This window comes from Diadema setosum, chromosome 21 (assembly GCF_964275005.1).
Source record: "Diadema setosum chromosome 21, eeDiaSeto1, whole genome shotgun sequence".
NCBI classification, from domain to species: domain Eukaryota; kingdom Metazoa; phylum Echinodermata; class Echinoidea; order Diadematoida; family Diadematidae; genus Diadema; species Diadema setosum.
In genome coordinates, this window is record NC_092705.1 from 10,263,084 (window position 1) to 10,289,738 (window position 26,655).

Below are 26,655 nucleotides of genomic sequence, written 5' to 3' on the forward strand. Positions count from 1 at the left end.
ACAACAACAACAACAACAACAACAACAACAACAACAACAAACGAACAAACAAACAACCTAGAATGGAAAACGGGTATTGAAAACGATACATTGAATTGTAAATTCTCCTATTATGCTACGAATTGCAAAAATTAAGCAGCATTTCGTTTCATTCACCAAACGTCAATTTCTATCCTTCCTTACCCGTCCGGATAAATCCCAAACACTATATAGGTACATACTGGAATAATCAGTCAACTTACCTACCTTCCCCCCCCCCCCCCCACCACCACCACTTCCATCTCTTACATGTATATTACACACGCACATCCACACCCCGTGCATCTTCATCATACCAACACTGCTTACTATTTTGCTGAAAAAAACCTCTCTCTCTGTACAATACACAAGCATGCACATAATGTTTACACTATAATCTTGCACACAAATACACCCACACGGACGCACGCACACGCATTATAGATACTGTTCTAAAAAATAGTACAAATCCATACAGACCAATTTCATGGGTCTATGCACATTCTATCTAACAGTCTACACTCCTTCGATGTGTATTATAGACCCACTCTCTATCTCACCTCTTAGCCAACAGTATTTGTTTTCTATTGTTTTTCTCTGATGCAGTTCTGTTGTGTATAGGCCCTATTTATTCGTAGACGCCCATGCATTACATTTGGCCCAACTTGTTTTTATAGACAGCCAATAAGAACAAGTTAGTGGTAGACAAAGAACGGGGTCAGATATGACCCATGCAGAATCATGAGTTGGGTCAGGGTGACCCTAGTTTGCAGGCACAAACCCTTGTTGGTCGTAAAGGAGTCTGCGCCAAGACTACTACATGCACCACTTTGGCACTGTCCCATAGGCCCTGTGTTGAAGCTTCTCCCAACAAGGGAGAGACTGCAGTGTAGTGGTGCGTGTATTAGTCTTGGCGCATGCAGACTCCTATACGACCAACAAGGGTTTGTGCCTGCAAACTAGGGTGACCCCATTCGGGGTCTTCATGACCAAATTCCAAGTCATTTTTGACCCGGAACCGTGTGTGACCCCAATGGACCCAGTTCCGGGTCAGTTCTGACTCGGATGTTTTAAGAGTGTACAGTTATAATTAGTTAAAGAGGATCGAACTTCATCTTTTTACAAAACTATGCATCTATATGCAAGCATTGTATGTCAATGCTGTTCGAATGCTGGGGAAAATCACACACACACACACACACAAGCATCCCAACTAAAGGTGGGACCTATCTTTTATATGGACCACTTTGTATTGCTTTATTTATAGATATCTCCGCCATTTCAAACCCGATTTTCATCAAATAAACTTTTAATTTCTCTTAGAATTGTATCAATTTTGAGATTTTATATAAGTGGTTTCTAATTATCTCGCAATAAAGTTGAAACCTTAATCCCATCTCAACTAAGACTGCGTCATCCCTGTAAACGAACATTTGGAATTGCACGATTTTTTTTTTTTTTTTTCGTTTTCGGATTGGTCTCGTCATTCCCATTATGATTACAAAAGACATTGCAGGGAGACATGTAGTTTTCCCAGTCTAGGAGAAGGTGCATTCCAATGTCTTCTGTTAATCATATCATTACTTTACCCTTGATTAACAGATGATGTCAATTATACAAAATCTTGGGCTGGCGTGGGTGTTACTTTCCACGTAGGCATTGATAGGCCTAATCTGAAGAAAATAGTAAAAACTAGTAATAAATTATTTTGATACGTATCTAGATATTATTTTGGCCACAATTTGACTTCCTGAGGATATCATTAATCAACACTAGTCAACATGCATTTGTGCAGGATAAAGTTCTCAGAAGGGCTCAAAATTCGTCTTCCACCATTTTGGGTCTACCAAGAAGCTTGTCTGCCTGACGCAATTTGCCGAGATAATGCGCTGTTTTGGTAGCATTTTTTTTTAGATCAAAACTGTAAAATAATTTTGATCGTATGCAAACGACTTTATTTCTATTTAAGCGTCCTTCACGCTCAGTATAGTGGATAGAACGTTACTATAGTACCTGATGCCCGAGACGTGCCGTTGATAGCAGAATCACACGCAGCTAACAAGCTGCACGTGCTTCTCACTTACTGCTATAGATCTTATTGGTATAACATATTGGTGCTGTTGTTGTTTTCATTCCAGTGTTCAACGTCTCACAATCTTGCCTTTTTAGTGGAACACTGTTTTCCGTCGTTATGATTACTTACTTGTTTGCTTTTGTTTTGTTACCATGACAAAGTGTGCATTGTTTCTTTTTTATGTGATATCATTAGCGCATACACTTTATATTGTATTCGGAAGAAACTGAACTTAGATGAATGAAAGACAAATCGACAATTTGTACCGCTTTTGAATCATGTTTTCTTTTTCTTTTTAGATGATGGAAATAAATAAACTATTGAATTGAAAGGTGCTATTTGGAGGACACTTTGAGAAAGAGGTGAAAACATTAGTAAGAGACCGCTGGACACAGGTATGACGCACTATTTTTTGTAAGAGCCATCGAAAATTCGAGAATAATCTCCCTCCTCGAATTTTTGGGTGCGAGTAGGCGAGAAGGCGAGTATTCGAGATCTTTCTATACTTGACCCTTTATGGGGTCCGAGAACTAAAGGCGCCAGGCGAGATCTAAAATCTCGTCTTCTTATCTTTTCAGGTTCCAGAAGGCGAGAAGGCGAGTTACGAAATCTCGCCTTTTCGCCTTTGCCATGCAGATCGGAGAAGATGAAAAGACGAGAATATCACACTATCGGTTGAATATATCGGCTGAATGATGGCAAGACAATGCAGTGTTGTAGCTAAACTGTTCGTGCTGGAAGATCAAGGCAGCCAGCAAAGATGCCAGAACACACAACCGTCCAGATACAAAAATATGCTACTACTCAACTATAGAGAGGCATATCTTTCAGGGGATTGCAGTCCCTCGGCATTCGACTCTGGGCCGTTTGCTACAAGGAATGTTTCTAATATCATTCAGGACTTGAAACGTATAGCAATGGTAGAATGTCGGGAACAGAATATTTTGCGTAAGCACATTTAACCAAGGCCTACGGCTCGAGGACGACTTTAAACTCGCCTCATAAAGCGACTTGGTGTGGCTGAGGATAGAAGTTTTTTGTTTTTTTTTTTTTTCAACAAGTTGCCTTCTTCTGATTGTTCTTGTCCTAAACAATCAAGGCACCCAATGGGATTAAAAATATCGCCTTTTCGCCTTCAGGTCCGAGACTAGACATCGTAGGCGAATTTCATCAATGGCCTCTTTGATATTATGCCCACACGAATGTCAACAGTTCGCTCTTTCCTCGCTCCATGTAAAAGAGAGAGAGAGAGAGAGAGAGAGAGGGAGGGAGGGAGAGGGAGAGAAGAAAAAAAAATCCACATTTCTTTTCATGATACAATATGTGTATAATACCAAATATGCAACCCATTCAGCCCAATGTCGGCCCGCGCACACTGGGGAGGGCCCGAACTGGGTCAGTGATGAACAGTAGTTTTCGGGCAGTAATTAAAAAAAAAAATGCTATGTGAACGAGTGGCTCTATACCGCAAGAAATTTCGTGAAACATTGTTGCCTCATTCAGACTTCATCTTTTTTTTTTTTTTGCCATAATGAATCGGTAAAGCATTCCCTTTTTGATGCACGGTACATGTGTGTCGGTTGTGCGTTTTTGTTGAACATAAACGTAGGAGGAGGAATTCGAACGTGAATTTCACCGCTTATAGCTACAGGTTTCCGCCATTGCAGTGTGCCAATGATGGTGCCAAATGATCATGACGAGTCGAAGCTCCCCTGAAAGCGATCTCGTGGAGGAAAATGGTGGTGAGTCGATCAGGACGGGAGAGCGACGACGAGCTCGAGATGGCGGATGGGCTTGGGTCGTCGTCCTGGGATCCATGCTGATCTTCGTGCTTCGGCAAGGAGTGTCGAAATGCCCTGGCGTCTTCTTGCCCATACTCTGCGCGGAGTTCGACACCGGGGAGGCTGAGGTGGGAACCATAAGCTCGCTATTCATGACAGCTGGAGATTTCACAGGTAATATATATTATGGCGGAGAATAATATACAAATGATGCACAGGACAGAGTGGATCGGTGAGACTTGGATATGGAACTGTTTAAACCCATGCACAAGCGCAGTGAGTGCATGGGTTTTAGACTGTTCTCACTTCCACGAAATAGGCCTGTGCATCATACTATTTTGTGTTATAAAATGGGCCCGTAAATTAATGAAATACAACCATTTTCCCCATCATGGGTCCGGTACACCTACAATACAATACTAACTGTACAAGACTTGAGCCTATAAATTTAAATGATCGTAACTCCATGAAGTACATGCAGTATGAAAATTAACTGATGATGTTATGATGTGATCAGCACACGTCATCAAGCTGACAACTCCATGACAAGCTATGGCAACCATTGTGAAGGGAAAACCGGATTTAACTAAGTTTAGGCACACCCATTAAGAACATTTTATCCATGAATATGCCAAAGTAATCTGAAGCGCGCGCAGTGACTGATATTAGACATTTCTGTGGGCTTTTTTACATACCTCATGGGAGAAAAATAGAAAAATAAATCTTACAACGTGAAGAAATGGGCCTTCAAATAACTAACGGCAACCGATGCTTTAAGTTATTTTTTGTAAACTTTGCATTTAAGATTAAAAGGAGTCATTCTGTCAAATACGCGAGAAACCCTCAAGTCAGCTGAGTAACCCGTGGGTTGTTTTGTTGTTGTTGTTGTTATTGTTGTTGTTGTTGTTGTTGTTGTTGTTGTTGTTGTTGTTGTTGTTGTTGCTTTTAGATACTTAGTGGAAATTTTACCCCGGCGATTTTTTTTCTTTGCTTTTTTTTTTTTCATGTGGATTTTACGATGCAGGAAATAAAAATAACTGAATTGAATTGAGTCGAAGTGCACGTACGATGCATAGCGGAAACAAAATTTTGTAAGATTGAAATGACATATGCCAGTTTTTATAATCTATCTTACTCCCCAACCGCCCACGTTCATTATACCACACAAAAGAGAACTGGAGCTGTAAACATTCAGTCTGAAAATTTTGGTACCGGCAAATACATAAACCGTATTTTCGGTTGTCTTGCCTTTCAGTTGCAAAATTAATGAAGAGTTTGTTCGCAAAAACCGATAAGTCCATTTTTGAAGATTTTAAAGTACGGTCTCTGTCATAAAGTACAAAATAATACCTTTTAAATGATATATTGGTCACTTACTACATAATAAAAAGGTACATTTTTGGAGTTATGGTCAAAAGAAGCCAAAATTTTCTTATTATTCTCTTTATTTTTCTTGACCTTTAATCGCAAATATCTCCATTTTGAAAATATGGACTTATCGGTTTTTGCCAACAAACTCTTCAAATATAGTTGGTTGAAATAAAGCCCTTCTGAATTGCGCGTTGTCGCGAATTTATGTATTTATTGTTTGGATATGCATTGTTTGATTATTCAATCATTATATTCAAGCGTTTATCTATAAACACCTATCTTTAAATTCAGAGAGATCAGAAGTAAAAATGTATCAATTGTTTTGATCATCAGTACTCTTGCTGCTCTCTTTTGAACCTTTTGTCGTTTGACATTTTGGGATTGATATGTACAAGACCGAATTTACGAACAGTATAGTCACAGTAGTCGAACTGTGGGTAATATTGAACTCCGTGTATGTTGTAGAACCATCAAGTAGTAGGTCAATATTGTATCACAAAACATCATATCATAGAAAAATTACGCATTAAAACCTGAAATACAAGGAGATATCACTATTTTCCTCAATAAACCATAACTGCAGACGGTTTGTTATAGAAACAATCTTATTGTAACTATTGTTCACATTTTAAATATTTAACAATACTTAACATTGATTATACTGATTAACTTTTTTTTTCTTTTTATACAAGAGCCAAGCGTTTACTGAAGAACATACTTGCTAAGAGCAGACACAACATGATTCATTCATAATTTCTCAAGCAGTACAATTCTGACGCAAACTGCATAAGCCATAAAATACAACGATCCTACCCACTGTACGAAAGCAAATTGCACTCTTACAGAATGTGATAACTGTTATGGCAGAAGTCGGCAGAAAGGCACCGATGCGTGCTCAGCTCCTTTGACGTTTCAGTTGGACTTTAGCCCTACAGAAGAATGCTAAAGATCTCAGAAGAAGTACTGTGAATCAGTGTGAGATTATCTTTTGATTCATTCCAAGTCTGACCCCATGCACTAACGAACAATGAATACAAACCGCATACAGCGCAGCCAACAAAGCATACTGCAATCATGAAAAAAAAAAAAAAAATATTTGGTTTCGGCTCGCCTAGTACCTCCTTGGTTTCGGAATGGTGATAATAACGCATCTGGAAAGCCACCCATTTTAGGGGGCTATTCTCTTTCAGTCGGATCATCGACAATCCTGTGTGGAATACATGTATCCGCATATTGTTACTCCTATAGGCCCTATATAGTGATTGCGCTGAAGTTCGGCAATTTATACAGGGGCGGGTCCAGGAATTCCGTAAAAGGGGGGGGGGGGGTGCCTTTACAAAATTAAAGGAGGTTGCATCCACCCCCTCCATTTTTCGTTACATTTCTTTTGTTTTAACAAAAAATAGAAGGCCCGGGCGCCCTGTGCGCTCCCCTCAGGATCCGCCACTGATATAATACACTGTGTGTGTGTGTGTGTGTGTGTGTGTGTGTGCGTGCGTGAGTGGCGTTCAAGTGAAATTAAATGAAATTTTATTCCCAATAACATATGCTTTGCCTGCTTAGTCGTCGGCTAATTCAATTTTTCGTATAGGCCTACTGAATTCCGTAATCGTGAATAACTCGCAGAGAAGACTGGCATGATGATAATGATAATAATGCCGAGAGTTTAGTTATAGAGGAGCCAGACCAGCAAGCTATAGGAACATCACATTTTATATTTCTTGGATGTCGGACTCTAGACAAAACACGAGAGAGAAGTGATATGAACAATCTACATCCACCTTTTTTTTTTTTCAACCATCGTCATGAATAAAATATCTTCAGCTGCTTTAGTGGTTCAGCTTCTGGGAGACGTGTAATTACATCCCTCCTGTCCTATACACATATTCATTTTGTATAATTATTATAATCATTTTTAAGCATACAACTAAGTGTGTGCATTCATCAATTCAAATCAAACGTCTACGAAGGTGAATACAGACTATTCGTGCATGGTTAGAGACACATTCAAAATGTCTCACTGTTAATTCCTCAATTAGATAAAAATCAACCGATTCTTCAATCAGATGTATACAATATATTTGCATTCTTCAATTTTATGCAAACTTTTACAGAACGTTTTAAAGCATATAAAGATAGATATAAGGTTTGAGACACTTTAAGATGTCTATACATTATGTTCATTCTTTGATTAGACACAAACAAAATATCTTCATTTTCTAATTACATACACACTGTTCCAAAGTTTTCTAAACCATGCCACATATCTATGGTTAGATATTCATTTAGAATATATATTGTGTTCATTCTTCAAATAATTGCAAATTTTTCAAAAGCTTTTAAAATTATACAAAACAAAAATATCTAGATGAATCAGATGATATATTATAGGCATTGTAGGCAAACACACACACACAACATCAACCAACAACCAAAGACTGATAAAGATGAGTTTCAAAATAGCCTTGAATAGTCAAAATAGAATAAGTGCAAAGTGGACAAAAATAATGATGTCAAAGCTACGCACCGATTTCTCCTTCCTTTTCTCATATCTCATATATCTATATATATATATATATATATATATATATATATATATATATATATATATATATCGTTGCTTTGTCTTTTCAGGCCTAGTAACGGGAGGACTCTGTCGCCTGATGGACTACCGGACCGTCGCACTAATCGGAGGGATCATGGGAGCTAGCGGGATTATAGCTTTATTTGGAGTGTCTTCCCTGGCCGAAACGGGAATTTGCCTCGTCGTATCCGGTGAACCCTTCTTTGCAACTTTTCGCAAATTAGCTGTCACACAAAAATACGCAGGAACATTACGTAAAATCATTAGAAAAAAAATAGTTTATGATAATACATTATATAGATGGTGACTGGCGGGGGAGGGAACATACCGAATGTTCCACCCGAAGGGTTTGAAATGCTATTGAGGGAGGTTATAAGTCCCGAGACGAAGTCGAGGGACTTATAGCCTCCCGAAATAGCATTTCAAACCCTGAGGGTGGAACGTTTGGTACATGTTCCAGACAACAAAAGTCATCATCTGTTATATTATATGGGTTAGACAAATACGTCAAATACTACGTCAACGTCAGCCACCAGCATAACGCACTCGATCGCTCGCGCAGAGCCAAATTCACTGTGTGTGCGCGGGTCCTTCTGTCATTTGTTACGTCAAAATGTTTTCCCATGGGCGAACATAACCAATATTCCTCCATCACGTGACTGTGTTTAGCCAATCACTAACTGGTATTTGACTAACCCATTTGATATAATTATAATGGTTGCATTTGCCTTTGGATAGTATAGATATCTGTAATACACAAAAGCAGATATGCAATAAGCAGTTTCCTTCCTATGGAAATGAAAGGAGTACCGTCTGCAGTAACAATATGATCTCTATTTTGTCACTTACGCAGTGTAATGATTCTGATCACGTGATGAATTACATGCAATGCCAGATGAAATATTTCAATAATTAATACAGAGTAAAGATGCCATGGCAACCCAATAAATATTTGCTAGTGGCTAAAACTAAGCTCTTTGAACTTATCTATTCCTGTTTTTTTTTTTCCAGAAACAACTTATCCCTTCGGATTAACGTCAGTTTACAAAGCAGTGGCAAAGTGTTACAGACAGCTTTAAAAATAATAATAATGATAATGATTATGGTAATAATAAAAATAATAATAATGACAATGATTATAATAATAATAATAATAATCATCATCATCATCATCATAATAATAATAATAATAATAATGATAATTATGATGATGATAACAATAATGATAATAATAATAATAATAATAATGATAATAATAATGAAGTCGTTAAATGTGTGTCTGACTGTCAGACAGTGACACTCCTGGCGCAGAAAGGTTAGACCTTCTTTTACATTGCTTCATTTGGAAAGAGTGAAAAGAAAGCACATAGTTACTGGAACAAAAAGGTTTTGAGCTCTTTCTCATATATGCAACCGATTGCCTCTCTCCTGTACGTGAGGAATCAAGTGAAGGAACAACAGCATTCTTGAATTGATTTTAAACTGTATCTTCCTTCATAACACAGGTGTAGGCTTTGGAATGTCCTACGTGTCATCGGTGGCCATCATTCCCCAGTATTTCGATAAGTACTACGGCATCGCCAACGGTATCGCATACAGCGGATCGGGTTTAGGCATAGTGATAATCCCGCCGCTCTTCCAGATTTTCGTCGATATCTACGGCTGGCGGGGAGCTTTCCTGCTACTCGGAAGTCTTTGCCTACATTCGATAGTCTGCGCGATGCTCTTTAGGCCTGTAGATAAAGAGAGCGCGAAAAACGAGGAGAAAACCTCGAGAACATGGGGAAGGCGGAGAAACAGAAAAAACGGGCCAGCGGCAAGTTCAAGTGAAGGAAAATATCTCCTTCAAGAGGACGACCAAGGAAGTGCTACTACGCCTGATTCTAGTGGAAGAATTTCAAGCATGATGAGAACAATTTTCTCCATCTTGGGACTATCCATCTTCTTGGACCTGTCTACAGTTCTCATCCTACTGGCTCAGTTCGCCGGACGGTTCGTCTTTATTGGCTGGCTCATCTTCCTAATCCCACACGTGATTGAGAAAGGCTTCGAACCCCTCGATGCCACTTTTGTGGCTTCGGCGGGTGGCATTTCCCTCATGGTCCTTCAGTTCACCCACGGCTTTGCCATCGACAAGAAATGGCTGACTCCAAATCAACTATTAATGATAATGTCCACACTAATGGCCACTGCGCTGCTTCTGGACCCGCTATGTACCACTTATGGAACGCTCATGGCTGGCTCAGTTGTGGTAGGTGCCGGGGCCGGGGCCTTCTTTCCAGCGAGTGTAACCACTCTACACATCACTGTTGGACCCGAGAGATTCCCCAACGCAGTGAGTTGGGGCTTCGTTTTCAGTGGTCTCGGCAGAACGGCATCGGCCTATGCAACAGGTAAAATACATGTACATCATTTTTGTTAAAGGGAAACATCATCTGAATTATTATAGAATCACTCTGAAGGCCATTGAAGTTCAGCTTAGCTCCGTGAAATAATTGATGTGCTAAGAATGTTGTATATAACATCTAAAAGATTTATCGAAGAGTCCGTTCAAAAGTTATAAATTTTACAGTTTTGGACAAACTGGATAATTGGATATGAAGACTACAACAAATCTTTATTATAGCATTATCTAACTGGCAATATCAAACAAGAGGTTATGTAAACACAGATATGTTTTGTCAACTTTCTTCTCCATTGTTCTCATTTTAGGACGCCTTTTCGAGGTTACTGGAAACTACAACTCCTCGTTTTTAATGCTCGGGGGCGTACAACTTCTTGTGGTATTGTTGATGACATGCAATCTTTTGTACATCAGCTGCCGAAACCGTGGAGGGCAGCAGGAACGCTCGTGAACAGAGCCCTTCATGGAAACTACATCCCGTGGGTCGCACGGGTTGACATTTCTCGCCTATAGAGCAAATGCGCATTGTCCACTTCCAAGTTTGATATGACATGCACCGCTGTATTCATAATTAAATGTGTAGGATTAACCTAATGAGACTATAATGATTTTGAGTATAATGGTCTTTATTGGTGCAATCAGACATCTTACACATGCATTCACAGCTGCCACGATTTCGATCGCTGTCTTGGTAAAAGTGCTTGCTGTGCGTTTGTCTGTACGTTAATATCGTGGAAAAAAAAAGGAGCATTTACCACAGACTAGTGGTGACAGAGAGAAGTTGCAAAGCTACAGTTATTTACCGATTGAACAAAATATAAACGTGAATGTTAATCATTTTAGTGTTAATCGACTTGCTTGATTGCACGGCATAAACCTGAAGTTTCAAAGATTTGTCTATTATTTATTTGCTTTGCCGTGCATAAGTTTTTTTTTTCTGACTTGACGAGATAGATTATTATTTGTTAGATTAGCGAACGCCTTTGCCCTATCATTTCCTCTCATAATGTTGATCACTGCATGTTCTGGAAACAGATATAGAAAGAAATAGAATCACCCTTGAATCACATAATTATCTTCACTTCTTAAAAACATTGTAAAGTGTATTTCATTGTCCGATATCTATACGTGATGTATGGCGTGTATAGGCCTAGCTTCAATTCGTGTCTGAGTGTTACAATAATTCAAGGTATCAGAGGTCTTCGTTCATTATATTGGTAAAGAGTGATTTTGCAATTTTGAAAATGCAATTTTGAAATGGGGCAAGTTATTTGTTTTATAGGGCCCCATTTTTTCCCTCTCTCTTCTTTCTTTAAAACACAACAACAATTTTGAAAGTGATTGTAGTATGTGTGCGTACGTTAAAATAAACAAACAGAAAATAATTATGAATGATATGAAAAAATGAAAAAAGGTTCGTTTTTCCGAATGTTCGTTAAGCCTAACATGAAATAGGGTTCGTTAAAGTCGCATCTGGTATTGTGGCGTTATTCCGAACCTTCCTTATTCCAAAGTCTCATTCATTCGACAATAAAATGATCCGTTAAGGTTTGTTAATCAGAGGATAGTTGATAATGAAATCACTGTTTCTGTCGAGTATCTATGTTATATATCATGAAAGCTGAGAATCTGCAGTTTTAAGAAAAATACATGCCTTATATATATATATATATATATATATATATATATATATATATATATATATGTGACATCAGACTATTCGGTAAAATTCCAGTAAAATGGGAAAAGCGCCCTCTTTGCGAGACTGGACGGATTTTTTCCCCAAATAATTCGCACAAAAACTACAAAAGTAGGGGAAATATCAAGTTTTGTCATGGGTTACCCTTCTTAAAGGCAATTCATATCTTGCATCACTTTCCTTACAGGTTGTTAAATTGTTGGTCAGAATCTTAATTATTTTGGAGAAAAACATGTTTTCTCAATACTTTGACACAAAATATTATTGTTCTATATGGTAGACTTGAGTATGGTCATTCACATTCTATAATGTATCTAAGAATTAGTGTGGCCCTCTATCCATGACACTAAATAAAATAATCTCTATTCATAAGAAAATTATAAAGTTTTAACATAAATCCCGTCGCGCGACGGGACGGAATTTACATGATGTAAGGTGCGACGGGATGGAATTATCATAATGGGCTATAACGATGAAAACGCGTGTTCCTAACTGGGAAGAGAATAAAAGGACTGTTTGACACACTTGTGACAAGAGTTGCTATTGTAAGTGGTCAGGGCGTATTTATGGATCCTTCATCATCCCTTCAGTTCCTAAATGTGTGTTTCTACCCCCCCCCCCTCCACATGGTCTGATTGACTATTGAGGTTGACCAATTAATGTTAAAGGGATGATATGGTTTTGGATGAGATGGGACTTCAGGTTTTCTTCTCTTTTGTGAGATAATGAGAAACCTCTTATGAAATATGAAAGAGTATAGGTAATGCTAAGTGGGATTCAAGGTTTATTTGATGAAAATAGGTTTTTAAATGGCTGAGACATCTAAAACAAAGTAAAACAAAGCAATCCTAATAAAAGGCGTGGGACCCACCTTTTATTTGGATCCCTTCATTTGTTTCACTTTATTTTGGATGTCTCAGCCATTTCCAAATCAATTTTTATAAATCAAACTTTGAATTCCTCTTAGAACTATATGCTCTGTAACATTTTAGTGGGTTTTTTTTTTTAGTATCTTGCCAAAAGTTAATCCTCATCTCAACCAATACTATAGTATACCATCCCTTTAAGTTTGGTGTTCTGCCGATTTATAGTTTGCATTCATTTTACAAGAATTAGCCTTTCACTGTTTGGAGTAATGTGCTAAGATCTAGGCTTGCTTTTTGTTTCCTTTTATTTTGTCCATAAAATGTAATTGTAAATTACAAACACACAGTCTACTCGAGGTAGACAAATACTCCATTACACAGAGGTCTCTTGTTCATGTGTTCTATATACGTCGTGTATGCTTAAGTATAATCATATATATATATTATATATACATATTATTGAGATTGACATTTATCAACATGCAGATTCTTACCATGTGTGAGAAATAGGAAAGAAAAAGTACCACAAAAAATGTTTTTGAGAAAAGAGGGCAATAAAGCATCCTCGGATAATTGTTTGCATTTCATTATTGAAACACTAATTTTGAATATCCACACATTGGAATGCACCTGGGGAATGGAAAATTCGAAATCCTTCATCTAAAGTAATATTTTTTTCTTGTACACTTCTGACATACACATTTAAAAGTACAATTTATCTAAAAAAAGAAATGTCTATAATATTACTGCAACTCAATAATGAGGTGAAGTTTTACAGCTGAAAAACCACAGCATGGTTTTCAAAAACTGCGATCCTAATAATAATGGCTCAAACTGAGGATGGAAATTAAACAAAAACATTATCCACAATTACCAAGATTATCACAAAAATCCTTCCACATAGAACCATTTTGCCACTATACTGTGCGGCGTTGTTGCAGCTGAAAATGTGTATATAGACTTGAGAGTACAGTCGTATCTTGAATCTTATCAAGGAGTGTGGGACACTGTCAAGTGTCTTTTTGTAGGGCACACATTCTGTCAACTACTATAATGATACTTGTAATCCGCGTGTTGGTACCAGTACAGAAAAGATGAAGAAGTATATGGTGGTAATGCATTTCAGTCCAGCAGTGCCATTTATTCAGACCAAATTTTCGACGAATACATTCGTCTTCCTCATGACAATGACATGACAATGACCACTTGTCAATTCTGAAAGTAAACAAGATGACTCTATTCTCTATATAAAATTACTGACATAAGTGGTAACCATATGAATGTTTATGGTAACACGCGTGTGGTATCTAAGTAGAGGCATAGTGCCTCTACTTAACAGCCCGTAAAGGCCGTGTCACACCAGCCTTGCGTGCGACTTGCAAAGAACAATTTTGACTACCCGGAGGTCCCCGTAGATATCCGCACATGACAGTACCTAGCATGTATCTCAAAAGTAGTCGCCCGGAGGTGCGCACGCATATTTTTTTACCCGCAACCGTGTTTAGGCCCTGTCACACCTTTCCGGGCAAGCTACTCGGGCTTGTTACGTGTAGGGATTTTCTAGCATACCGGACATTCCTGAGGGCGGAAAAGGATTTGTGCGAGTCAGCGCATGTGTCTTAGACCCCGTTTACAGTGCGAGGCTCGGCCGCGGCTCGGCCGCGGCCGAGTCCAGCCTCGCTTCAGTGTAAACGCGCAAAAGGCCAAATGCGAGACCAAAATTGGCCTCGCATTTGGCCTCGCTCTGGAGGTGGTCTCGGCCGCGGCCGAGCCGCGGCCGAGCCCGGCCTTTTCTCAGTGTAAACGCAAACTGGGCCAAATGCGCGGCCAATTGCGCGGCCAATTTTAGTCTGGCTTCCAAACCCTCTGCCTGTATCTTTCGCTATTCAGGATATTAACCCCCTCAACGTCGAAAACAAGTATAGTTTAAGGTGGTTTTGTCCTGCAAAGGATTCTTTCCTTCGGCAAAGGCCTTTTCCGTCGCCACGGAATTCATTTGGCAAAGGGTCTGAAAACCAGACAATACCAAATTGCATTTGTTTACAAGCAGAGCGCCACTACGACAAAATATTGAAAGGTTTGAATCAAAAGCGCGGCCGAACCCAGCAGTGTAAACGGACAAAATTGCGAGGCCGGGCTCGGCCGCGGCCGTGCCCAGCCCCGCTTCAGTGTAAACGCGCAAAAGGCCAAATGCGAGGCCAAAATTGGCCTCGCATTTGGCCTCGCTCTGGAGGTGGTCTCGGCCGCGGCCGAGCCGCGGCCGAGCCGCGGCCGAGCCCGGCCTTTTCTTGGTGTAAACGCAAACTGGGCCAAATGCGCGGCCAATTGCGCGGCCAATTTTAGTCTGGCTTCCAAACCCTCTGCATGTATCTTTTGCTATTCAGGATATTAATCCCCTCAACGTCGAAAACTAGTATAGTTTAAGGTGGTTTTGTCCTGCAAAGGATTCTTTCCTTCGGCAAACGCCTTTGCCCGAACGGCGACTTCGTCGCCACGGAATTCATTTGGCGAAGGGTCTGAAAACCAGACAATACCAAATTGCATTTGTTTATAAGCAGAGCGCCACCACGACAAAATATTGAAAGGTTTGAATCAAAAGCGCGGCCGAGCCCGGCAGTGTAAACGGACAAAATTGCGGGGCCCGGCCTCGCAATTGAGGCTGGGCTCGGCCGCGGCTCGGCCCAGCCCCGCACTGTAAACGGGGTCTTACTTGCTGGACGCGTTATACTTGCGAGTATACTGTGTGACCTTTGTGCCAGTCGCGTGGGGGCTGACAACTTAGTGAAGGAATTCCTTTAATGGAATGGCTGAAATCTCACAGAATTTCATTATCTTGAGCACCTCCTGGCAACTACGCGCTAGATACTGCCAGGTGCGGACCAACTGCGGAGAGCTCCTTGGAGTAAATTTGTTTCCCCGCAAGTAAGCCGCAGAAGTTCCCCCGTACGGTATGACAAGGCATGAATGAAAATTGCAAACATTCTTGTTCGCCCGCTGAAAATTTTCTACGTGCTGGAAACTACCTCCTCGCCACAAGCCCGCGTTATGGTGTGACACGGCCTTTAACGATCGACCCGTCACTGTACAGGCATGCTAACCTGGAAACATTGAACTGCAGATTACTTGAATATGAGACCACTCTGAAGCAAATAATTTTCACACAACAATAGATATTATATAATGTACTCTTAAATGAATCCACAAGGAATTGAACAATCATCCCCCAGCATTCCCACTGATTCCCACTGATCAGGTACTAGCCATCCCCTTTAAAAGTATGACCAATACACTCACTATTTCACTGCTCATAGTTCTACCAATAATGAGAGAAAAAGAGAGATATAGTGGGGGTAGGAGAGTTATAGGCAAATTTCCAGAGTTTTATTTTCTTGAAATTTGTTGTACAGTTTGAAAACGCCATTATTTTCATCAGGGAGGCGAGATGAGTCTCACCTCCCTGTTTGCATTCATCGTAAGGTACCATTTACACACGGACTGTGTTACAAGTCATTTCTTCCACGATCTTTGTTCGTATTCATGATGCGTATAGCCACTGAGGTTATTTTCGTGAAGTCAGTATGTTGTAGTTATTGTCTCTGTAAAGCACATAGAATGGTGAATGATTAGCATTATTCTATGTCAATACTTGGCTCCCCCAGCACAGTGCTGCTCTTCACTGGCAGCCTGGCATTTCAGTACATTTCAGCAGTGTGTTGCTGCTAGGCCAGATTTCTATATACACAGGCATGTTCCTGTCCAGGTGAAGACAACACCCTAGTCTAGCGGATATAGAGCACATAGGGTGAATCATGCACATTATGGTAAAAGCACCAGTCATGTACATGATGCCAATACAAGTCATTTCTGATATGGAAGCCACTCTGATTCTGCCTGTGGCGGCTGTGGCGGCCATTTTTCAAAATGGCCGCCATGTGATATAGCAATGCTGTGTATTTTGCAAACTTTAAGTCCGATTGTCGTGATTCTTGTACCAAAGTATAGGTTTTGAGGGTCAAGGATTCCAATAAAATGATTTTTTTTTAGAGGATAAAACCATGGCAACCTACTTATTAGCGGCCATTTTGAAAAAAAAAAAAAACATGGCTGCCGCTCTACATTCTATTCATATATCTTTAAAACCAATGAATGCATCTTCATGATTCTGGTGCAAAAATATGTTTTTGAGGTTCAGTTATTTAAATGGATACATCTTTTCGTGTATAAAACCATCACATCCTATGTTTTGGCTGCCATTTTAAAACATGGCCACCGCAATATATACTATACTGTACGTCTTTGAAAGTAATTGGGGTCTATGATTTTAAACAAGTATTTGTTAGTGAATAGAACTAACACATTTCCTTTTCATGTCCATTTTGATAAATATGACTGCCGCACAACATAGAGTATGCACACACACACACACACACACACACACATTATATACAGTGTGGACTAGAATTATCGGAAACGTGAGTTTTCGCAAATATTTGCACATTTGCATTACTTTGATACCAAAATGAATGACATAAAGATATAGAGAATTTATCTAGAAGAAGAATGACACCAAAATCATGCGATTTGGTCGAGTAGTTTTCATTCTTCAGATGTTTTTGTAAAGACGGGTCGAGCGTAAATTTCTTAGCTCAAAGCAACAAGTTTCAGCATCGAACAAAAGCCACTGCCTCTGGAGACTAACTAAGAATTGAGGCCGCACATCACAATGTGGAACGCTGAAATAGGATTATTGTCGAAAATTGACCGTCAATAATTGTTGGGTAGTCTCCGTTGCTGAGCTTTGATAAAATAAAGTAAGAAATTAATGATCAACAAAAACATGTCCAGAAAGAAAATTACTTAACCAAATTGGACAATTTGGTTTTGAAAAAAATATTCGTTTCTGTTTTCTGAGGGGCCACCCTGTGTTACATATATATATATATATATATATATATATATACATATATACACACCCTCACTTGCCATATGTATTGTCCCATTGACAAGAATCGTTCACCTATTATTGGTAAATGAACCTCCTTTGTTGTTGCGGCGTTTATAGTTCTTTATTGTTCATTGATTGTTGTTCATTGACCATACCTCTATCACATTCACTATTCAAGTAGGTATTGAACATCACATAAGTACGATTGTTGCATACGTGGAATACTAAAGATGATTATGTTGAATATCAAAGGTAGAATAAAATGGTGAGAATGGAATAGAAGACCCCCCCCCCAATTTTGGATGCATAGACAGGAGAGTACAATTAGTATACTGTCATAGTTTCCAGCCACAAAGACATGATTATTGCATTCTTCTAAGACGTACTGATTTCTAAAGTTTGTTTTCAGTTCTTGTTCATTATTTCATAGTATGACCTTGTCAAAAATGTTACACAAAATTATTAGGAATCATATGAAGGAATCGAATGAGATCTGACAATCCAAAACAATTATTGTTCGGAGATGAACGTGAATGCATAAGATGCAGGTGCGCTTTAGAGAACGTCTTCAGTATTTCTACTGGTGCCGGTAAGTAAGATCGATTTACTGAATATTTTATTCTGCAGTTTTATCTTCCAATAATTATGAACCCAAAAATGTGTATTTCTTTGAGGTTTTCCTTAAATACATAAATTAGCATAATTTTTCTTGTAGTTTATATTTTTGATGGGCGCTGTTACGTTATAAAATTGTGTTGAAATGCCCATTGTCCATTTACCTGTAGAAGTTGCTTTTGAGTTATGAAACCTTAATCCTTATTCCACATGAGAATGGCAAATGCCTCAAGTATATATTTGTATAATTTCTTTGGGATTAGGGTAGGGTGAAATTCAGTTCAAGAGGCTAAAATCATTGATAAAAGTTAATGCATAGATCAACCATAACAAGTAATGTATTCAGAGTAGAACTACACACAACGCAACGCGCAACATTTTTTACTACCCGGAGGTCCTCGAAGAAGACCCGCACATGACAGTACCTAGCATGTATCTCACCCGTAGTTACCCGGAGTTGCACACGCAAGTCCTATTCACCCGCAGCCAAGTTTAGGCCTTAAGGCCGTGTCACACCATTCCGGGCAAGCTACGCGGGCTTGTGGCGAGGAGGTAGTTTCCAGCACGTAGAAAATTTTCAGCGGGCGAACAAGAATGTTTGCAATTTTCATTCATGCCTTGTCATACCGTACGGGGGAAATTTTGCGGCTTGACTTGCGGGGAAACAAATTTACTCCCCGGAGCTCCCCACAGTTGGTCCGCACCTGATCTAGCGCGTAGTTGCCCGGAGGTGCTCACGCAAGTCCGATTTAACCGCAGCCAAGTTTTGAGCATGACCAAAACCTTTTCCGAATGTAGTCGCGGGAATGCCCGTAGAGGTCCACGCAGAACGCCAGTAGGAGGTCCTTAGCGGCAGCACTTCCCAGGCAACTCCCACGCAGGTACTTCGCAGTCCCGTATGCAGCCAAGATAATGAAATTCTGTGGGATTTCAGCCATTCCATTAGAGGAATTCCTTCACCGAGTTGTCAGCCCCCACGCGACTGGTACAAAGGTCACACAGTATACTCGCAAGTATAATTTAAGTAGAACGCGTCCAGCAAGTAAGACACATGTGCTGACTCGCTCAATCCTTTTCCGCCCTCAGGAATGTCCGGTATGCTAGAAAATCCCTACACGTAACAAGTCCGAGTAGCTTGCCCGGAAAGGTGTGACAGGGTCTAAACACGGTTGCGGGTAAAAATATATGCGTGCGCACCTCCGGGCGACTACGGTTGAGATAGGTACTGTCATGTGCGGATCATCTACGGGGACCTCCGGGTAGTCAAAAATGCTCTTTGCAAGTCGCACGCAAGGCTTGCCCGGAAAGGTGTGACACGGCCTTTATGTCACACCTTTCTGAGCAAGGTGGGCGGGCTTGTTGCGTGTGGGGATTTTCCAGCACGCAGGACAATTTTTGCAGGCAGACAAGGATTTGGGCAAGTTTCGCATGCGTCTTACCTGCTGGACCCGTGCTACTTACGTTCTACTTCCATGTGACCTGCGTGTCAGGCGCATGGGTGGCGAGTGAGGGCTGACAACTCGGTGAAGGAATCACCCTGAAGGAATTTGATATGGCCGAAGTCCCACAGAATGTCATTATCTTGGCCGCATGGGGATTGCGAAGTACCTGCGTTGCAGCTGCGAAGTACCCTCGTGGAGTTGCCTGCGAGGTGCTGCCTCTGAGGGCCTCCTACTGGCGTTCTGCGTGGACCTCAGCGGGCAATCCCCGCGACTCACCCGGAAAAAGTTTTGGTCATGCTTAAAACTTGGCTGCGGGTAAATCGGACTTGAGTGCGCACCTCCGGGCAACTACGGGCGAGATACGCGCTAGCTACTGTCAGGTGCGGGCCAACTGCTGGGAGGTCCGGGTAGCAAGATTTTTTCCCCGCAAGTCAACCCGCAGGGCTTCCCCAGACACGGTGTGACAAGGCCTTGAGCATACTCAAAACTCGTTCCGGGTGAGTCGCGGCAGAGGCACACGCAGAACACCAGTAGGAGGAACTTAGCGGCAGCACCTCGCAGGCAACTCCCGCGCAGGTACTTCGCAGTTCCCGTATACGATGTCGCTCGTAACTGAAAATGGATCGGTTTCAAAGCTCTCACGCAGGTCACACGGAATACACGCAAGTAGCAGGTAAATAGCACGCGTCTAGCAGTAAGACGCAAATACGGAACTCACCAACATCCTTGTCCGCCCGCAGAAAATCCTCCAATCAGGTGCTGGAAAATCCCTACTCGCAAGAAGCCCGCGTAACTTATCCGGAAAGGTGTGACAGGGCCTTAAGGAAACTCCAGCACGTGAGAATATATCCTCGGGCCACTTTGAGACAGGAAGAGAGATCCATCATAAATCGTCGTCTCGACGAGAGGTTGAGCCCTGGTCTTCGCAGCGAATGTCGGGAACTGTTTCGTGTTCGATGACCACGGAGGCAATTCCGCACGACACTTCAGGTTTTGTTTATTCCAGAAGGAAGATATTTTGGACTTCGGTTAAATCTCGATGTAAATTGTACGGGAGTTTTTGCTTTAGGATGGAAGGACTGCAGGGCGGAGAGTTAGCGACCGTGTTAGTACAACTTTCTATTGAGAATTTTGATATTAAAATAATTGTGATATATATGTTTATAATTGGTGTATCTGTCATTATTATGTTTGCTACAGCCAACACACGTCATTGCCTAGCTTGGTCCGTATTTTCGCTCTTACCTCAATTAAGCGGTGGACGTGGGGGAAGAAAAAAAATCACAAGACTCACACCGCGTACCAAATCCTTGTGGCAGTAGTCACGACGGTGGATTTGGACACCGACGAGTCATGGAATGTTCTACTTCAGACGATCGTGGAGAGGCGAATGAACGGTCGCAGGATGGCGAGTCGAACAGGACGGGAGAGCGACGACGAACTCGAGATGGCGGATGGGCTTGGGTCGTCGTCCTTAGGATCCATGCTGATCTTCGTGCTTCGGCAAGGAGTGTCGAAATGCCCGGGCGTCTTCTTGCCCATACTCTGCGCGGAGTTCGACACCGGGGCGGCTAAGGTGGGAACCATAAGCTCGCTATTCATGACAGCTGGAGATTTCACAGGTAATGATGGTGATAATGATGAGTTTTGCCCTTTACTATGCAACATCATGTAAGAATAAAACACACGCAATCATATATATATATATATATGTATAATATTTCAAATTCAAATTCAAAGGTTTTATTTTCACTTCTTTCAACAGAATGTACAAAAAGTATAAAGTCGACATGCATTTGAAGGAATGATTCATAGGTAGCAAGAAATACATGTCAGTATAGTAATTACAAAGTGAGGCATTTTTCAAACAAATATATCTATACATTCTGTGGAAAAAAAATGGAGGTACCCACTCAAAAGACTGTGCTTTGTACTATGTGGGCACCTCACAGGGAAAAGGAAAAAAAAAATAGGTGAATAGCTTAAAACTACAAGTGTGCGGGAAATGAGAAAAGAAGGGAAAATAGAACCTACATACTTCAGGAAAAAAAACTTTGTTTCTTTCTGTTGCATCATAAGACATTATCATTTCGTATAAATGCATATTGATACTTCACGTTGATTATTTCAGTACCCATTACAATGTATTATTAGGCCTACTATAAGGTTTCAATCTTTGTTTACTCTGTTCAATTCACATCGTCTTGTTTACGTTATTTCTGCCGCTAAAGAACGTGAGACGTAATTATTATGCTCTTGGCGAAAAATGGAAATAAACTTGAACTTGAACCAAAAAAAAAAAAAAAAAAAAGGTTTGTGTCGGGCCTTGCCTAATGCATAGAATTATAGTTAAACACACTACGTATATATTATCCATTTAATTGGTCTATCCAAATCACTGGACGCACTCCAGGGACCATGCACACACTCCACTGAGTTACGACAAGATTAGCCATCAGCAAGGACTTAACCACCATGAAGAGACAATCTTCCGCATCTACAGTATCTTATCCATCTAAAAACACCGTCTTCTCATCGTATTACTATTTCCATTGTATTACATATTTGCTTTTTTCATACAGTTCAAGTTTGGCGTCATGCCCAAAGGCGCAGACAGCCATTTACATGTTGCACGATCAATTTTCAGATGGATGTAGCTTTGTTATTGTTGTTGTTGTTTATTGAGGCCAAAGCCCCTTTTCTGTTTTCGTTTTGTCTTCCCACGTTAACTTCCAGGACAAAAGAATAACTATACCCTACAATCTTTTGTCATTACCATTTCATTTTAGGAGAGTGTTATTGGAGGATCCCCATTAATCGAAATGCATTGATTCAAAAAGACCTGTCTCTACATACTCGTATTGTATCACAAATTTTGCAAGCCCCGCTTGTGACTTTTTATATTTTCATTCAGTCAATTTATTGTAGTCAACCGTCGTGCAACAAATTCCGTGCATATTTTAATCGTTTCGTTTTGTTTTACTATTGTTTGCGTAAAGGCCTTCACTGCAGTCTACAAAGGTTGGGAAGGTCAGAGAGCAGCAAAGCGTAAAGTTTTTCGGCACGTTAGCACTTTAAACGGTGAATTCTGGTACACACAATTTAAAAAGTACTACAGACATTTTGGTTTGCTGTGGCAGATTTTTTTTTTTTTTCATTAATCACTATACCATCTATTCACACCAAAATGTGTGTAAGGTTTCGATTCCCAAGGTTTGTTGCTACGCATTTTCTTTTCATTTTTGGATTGAAGAACCCTAGGCCTATTTCACTTTGGGTTAACGAAACTTCGGAATAACGAACCTTCGGAATAATAACCTCGTTTCATTTTCGGATTAATGAACCTTCGGAATAACGAATATCACCCGATTAACCCACCAGGTCAGTCCTGGGTCCCTAGCAACGTCGAAGTAACAATAATAGTATATTCTTCTGAAAAAATACTGAAAACTGAAGTGACTGTTTTCGGTTATATGTGTATATTTTTGTTGTAATCGTTTTTTAATTCACGAGGGAAACAAGAAACCAATTGATTCACTGGAAAAAAAAAAGAAAAAAAAATCACCCTGACCTGACGTTCGCACATTGCTTCTTCACCATAGCTTACATACAGGTCAAGTTTCACGCGACTTGAAAAAAAAAAGACAAAAAAAAAAACAACAAAAAACACTCGTTCCTTTTTTCACCACTCAGTGTGAGTCCAAGTAAATATTCAATGATAACCTCACCGTATAAGTGGCATATGATTCATAACATTATATTGTCCTGGATATTGTCCCTTCCATCAAGAAAAAAAAAAAAATGCTTCCAAAAATGCTATTGACTTTGAAATGCAACTGCTAGACCAATGCGATGGAGCACGAGACATGCAGCTTAAGACTTCTACAATGTTACAGTTTACACTATTCTACAATATTGATAAATAAAACGATGTTGTAGTATAAAGTGTTTATTGTAAGACCCTCTTCTCTGTATGGGCAGCCTCTGCAATATCATCGTTTGGGGAAGCCTCTGCAATATCATCGTTTGGGAGTGCCGGTAGCAACATTTTTATCTCATCCTTCCAGCCTCACCAATGCATATAAAGGGGTGTATTACCAACTGTGAAAAAAAAAATATAATATCAGATCCTGCATAGATGTGCGTCTAATCATGAGGCCATGAGAATAAATGAGCCAAATTTTACCCAAGAATACCAATTAAATAATTAATAATCTTTTCATTTTTTGAAGCGGCATGAGCACCGAAAGGTGGACCTCTGCGCAATACAAGTAGCCACTATTATTATTTATTATTAATAAAGAACTTGAACTTGAACTTGAACTTGACTTATGTACTGCATGGTGACATTGACTTTATTCAAAAAAAAAAAAAGAGAAGTCACTGATGAAGTGGCTAATAAAACATAGCGTCAATATAATTTATTTCTTCAGCATAGCTTAAAGTTCTATCTCCATATACTTTATAGAGAACTGTTTAATGTGTGACACATCACATTTATTTAGACAATCGTGTTCGCGTGGGTCCCTTACTGAGTTAAAACTAGTTCAACAACCTTTGACAACCATGAGTATTATGAAAGTATCGGATTTCCCTCTGTTTTCCCAGGACAAAAACACTTTCTGTATCGGAAACCAGCAAACCGCATTGTTGTACAATCGTTTTTTCCCCTCCAGTAATAAGGTTTGCCGAGGCTCAAGACCTTGGCGGTCCAGCGAGCCATCGATGGTAAGTGATATGCAATTACATATGAATTAAAACAATGAATTCATTGATATGCTCATCGGTACTTCCTAACCTCGACTTGTCAGCGTTTTCCTTAAAGTAGACCAAAACCCAATAAGTGAAAGCAGCAACATTACACTAGAACACATCAGTGAAGGTTTGAGGAAAATCGGACAATCGATGCAAAAGCTAAGAATTTTTGAAAGTTTTGGTGTTGTAATGACTGGATAAGGAGACTACTAGCGTTTATGACGTCATGTGTGGACAACAATATAAAGAAAATAAAAGAAGAATTCCACAAAAATTCACTTTTCATGAAAATTATGCATTCCATCAACTTGTTACACATGTTAAGGGTAATATCATTCCCACTGCTTTCTGAAGGTGGTTAGTCAAGTGCCCTTTCATTAAGGGAGAAAAGTGAAAGTATGTTGAATTTTTCTTTATATTTTCTTTATGATTGTCCATACATGATGTCATAACCTGGAGTATAGTCTCCTTGTCCAGTCATTATAGCATGAAAACTTTAAAAGTTTATAACTTTTGCACGAATTGTCCGATTTTCCTCAAACTTTCACTGATGCGTTCTAATAATGTTGCTGCTTTCACTCAATCCACATTGCTCTTTGGGTTTTGGTTTCCTCTAACAATCAAACTGTAGTCTTCTTGACCCACATTCGTACAGCAGTGCTGGCAGAGGCTTTTTCCAATCAAAATAATCTAATGATTTATAAAGGTCGTATATATAATATATATTATACATATGCCTTTCGCAAAAGTTTGCAAGATTTAAGAAACCGAACTTAATCTTTATAGTAGGCCTTGGTGGCCTATGCAGAGCCTTATTCGCCATGCCATGACTTTGCCACTAAAAATGGCAGATTGGTAATTGGTCGGTCTTTGCTCAGGCCATCGGGATCTAGATTCGGTTTCTTCAACAAAGGGGAAACAAAATCGATGCCTTGAATAGTATTAGAACTATACCAGATGACAATGATTATGTTTGTTAGAACCGGAAGCAGCTCATCAAGGCACTCTTTGAGCAGCCAAGTCGGAAGAGCTAGCTAGGATCCAGACTGTGAGCAAGATTTCGATGGAGATAGCATGATGAGACGTCGAAGCTGAAATATACAATCCCATATGCATCAATTGTGATATCTCGATATATATATATATATATATATTTAGGCCCTATATAATTATGTTAAATCACTGCTCCCAATGGTAAAGAGTATATACCTTTTTCACATACAATGCGTTATCTGTTTGTATTAAAAGCGTTAGTTTTAAGGTAGGCTACTTTAAACTAACAGTTCGTTATTTCTTTCATACACACATCACATCTCTGCATGAGTAATTGAAGTTATCACTGATTTTGTCACATTGTAATTAGTTAGATGTCATCGATCCATTACCTTTTTTTTTTTTCATTTGTAGAAGTGGAAAAATACAACAGACTGAACTGAAACGCATGTTACTTGTGTTACCATACCTCATGCAGTATCAATAGCGACTTTAATGTGCTGCCAAAAGGGCTGTACATATACTTTGTTATCTGACAAACGGAGTAAAAGGCATATTAAACTGCTCTAAACATAGGGATGTGTTAGAACAACTCACTTCATGTAATCATATACGGACTGAAAAATTCCTGTACATAGCACTCACCTTGGATTTTTTTTTCTTCTTCTTTCATGAACAAGGGAAGGCCTTCCGTTGAGGAAGGAAGCATTATCCCGTTCAGCCACGGCTAGAGTCGTTCGATACCTGTAATAATCGATGTTATGACTGCATGCCGGAATTTGGCAGACAATCATTGTTACTCCCTCCATCCGCACGGCCGGGACCTGGGGTGGTCGACAGGGGCGTAGGTAAAGGGAGGATATATAGGAAATGTATTCCTTTGGGTTTTCGGGATAGGGTGAGTAAGCATATTCTACCCCATAGTTTGCGGTTTTATTCGATTAATGTTGAGATGGTTTCTACAGTTTACAAACACCGTAAACATATCGTTTCATTCTTTAGCAGACTTTTGCGTATGTAATTCTTACAGTTATGTTTAACTGCATCGATAGTACGTCTTACAGTTTTCTTACAGAAAAACGGGGAAAAAGCAATGGCTGTATATTCC

At 39.9% G+C, this 26,655-nt stretch overlaps 1 protein-coding gene across 1 annotated transcript; it reads left to right on the forward strand.

The window, feature by feature from the left end:
* Nucleotides 1-3,785: 3,785 nt before the first annotated feature.
* Nucleotides 3,786-10,683, forward strand: LOC140244915 (monocarboxylate transporter 12-like). The gene is made up of 3 exons (XM_072324524.1): nucleotides 3,786-4,047; nucleotides 9,334-10,198; nucleotides 10,530-10,683. The coding sequence occupies exons 1-3, from the start codon at nucleotides 3,786-3,788 to the stop codon at nucleotides 10,681-10,683; spliced, it is 1,281 nt and encodes a 426-aa protein (XP_072180625.1).
* Nucleotides 10,684-26,655: the final 15,972 nt, after the last annotated feature.

What these genes read in the sequence shown, in the direction of transcription:
- LOC140244915 (XM_072324524.1), top strand. Translation starts at nt 3,786, where the DNA reads ATGACGAGTCGAAGCTCCCCTGAAAGCGATCTCGTGGAGGAAAATGGT. An exon ending in GACAGCTGGAGATTTCACAG is followed by an intron (nt 4,048 to 9,333) that starts GTAATATATATT and finishes TTCATAACACAG; the next exon opens with GTGTAGGCTTTGGAATGTCC. An exon ending in GTTTTCAGTGGTCTCGGCAG is followed by an intron (nt 10,199 to 10,529) that starts AACGGCATCGGC and finishes CTTCTCCATTGT; the next exon opens with TCTCATTTTAGGACGCCTTT.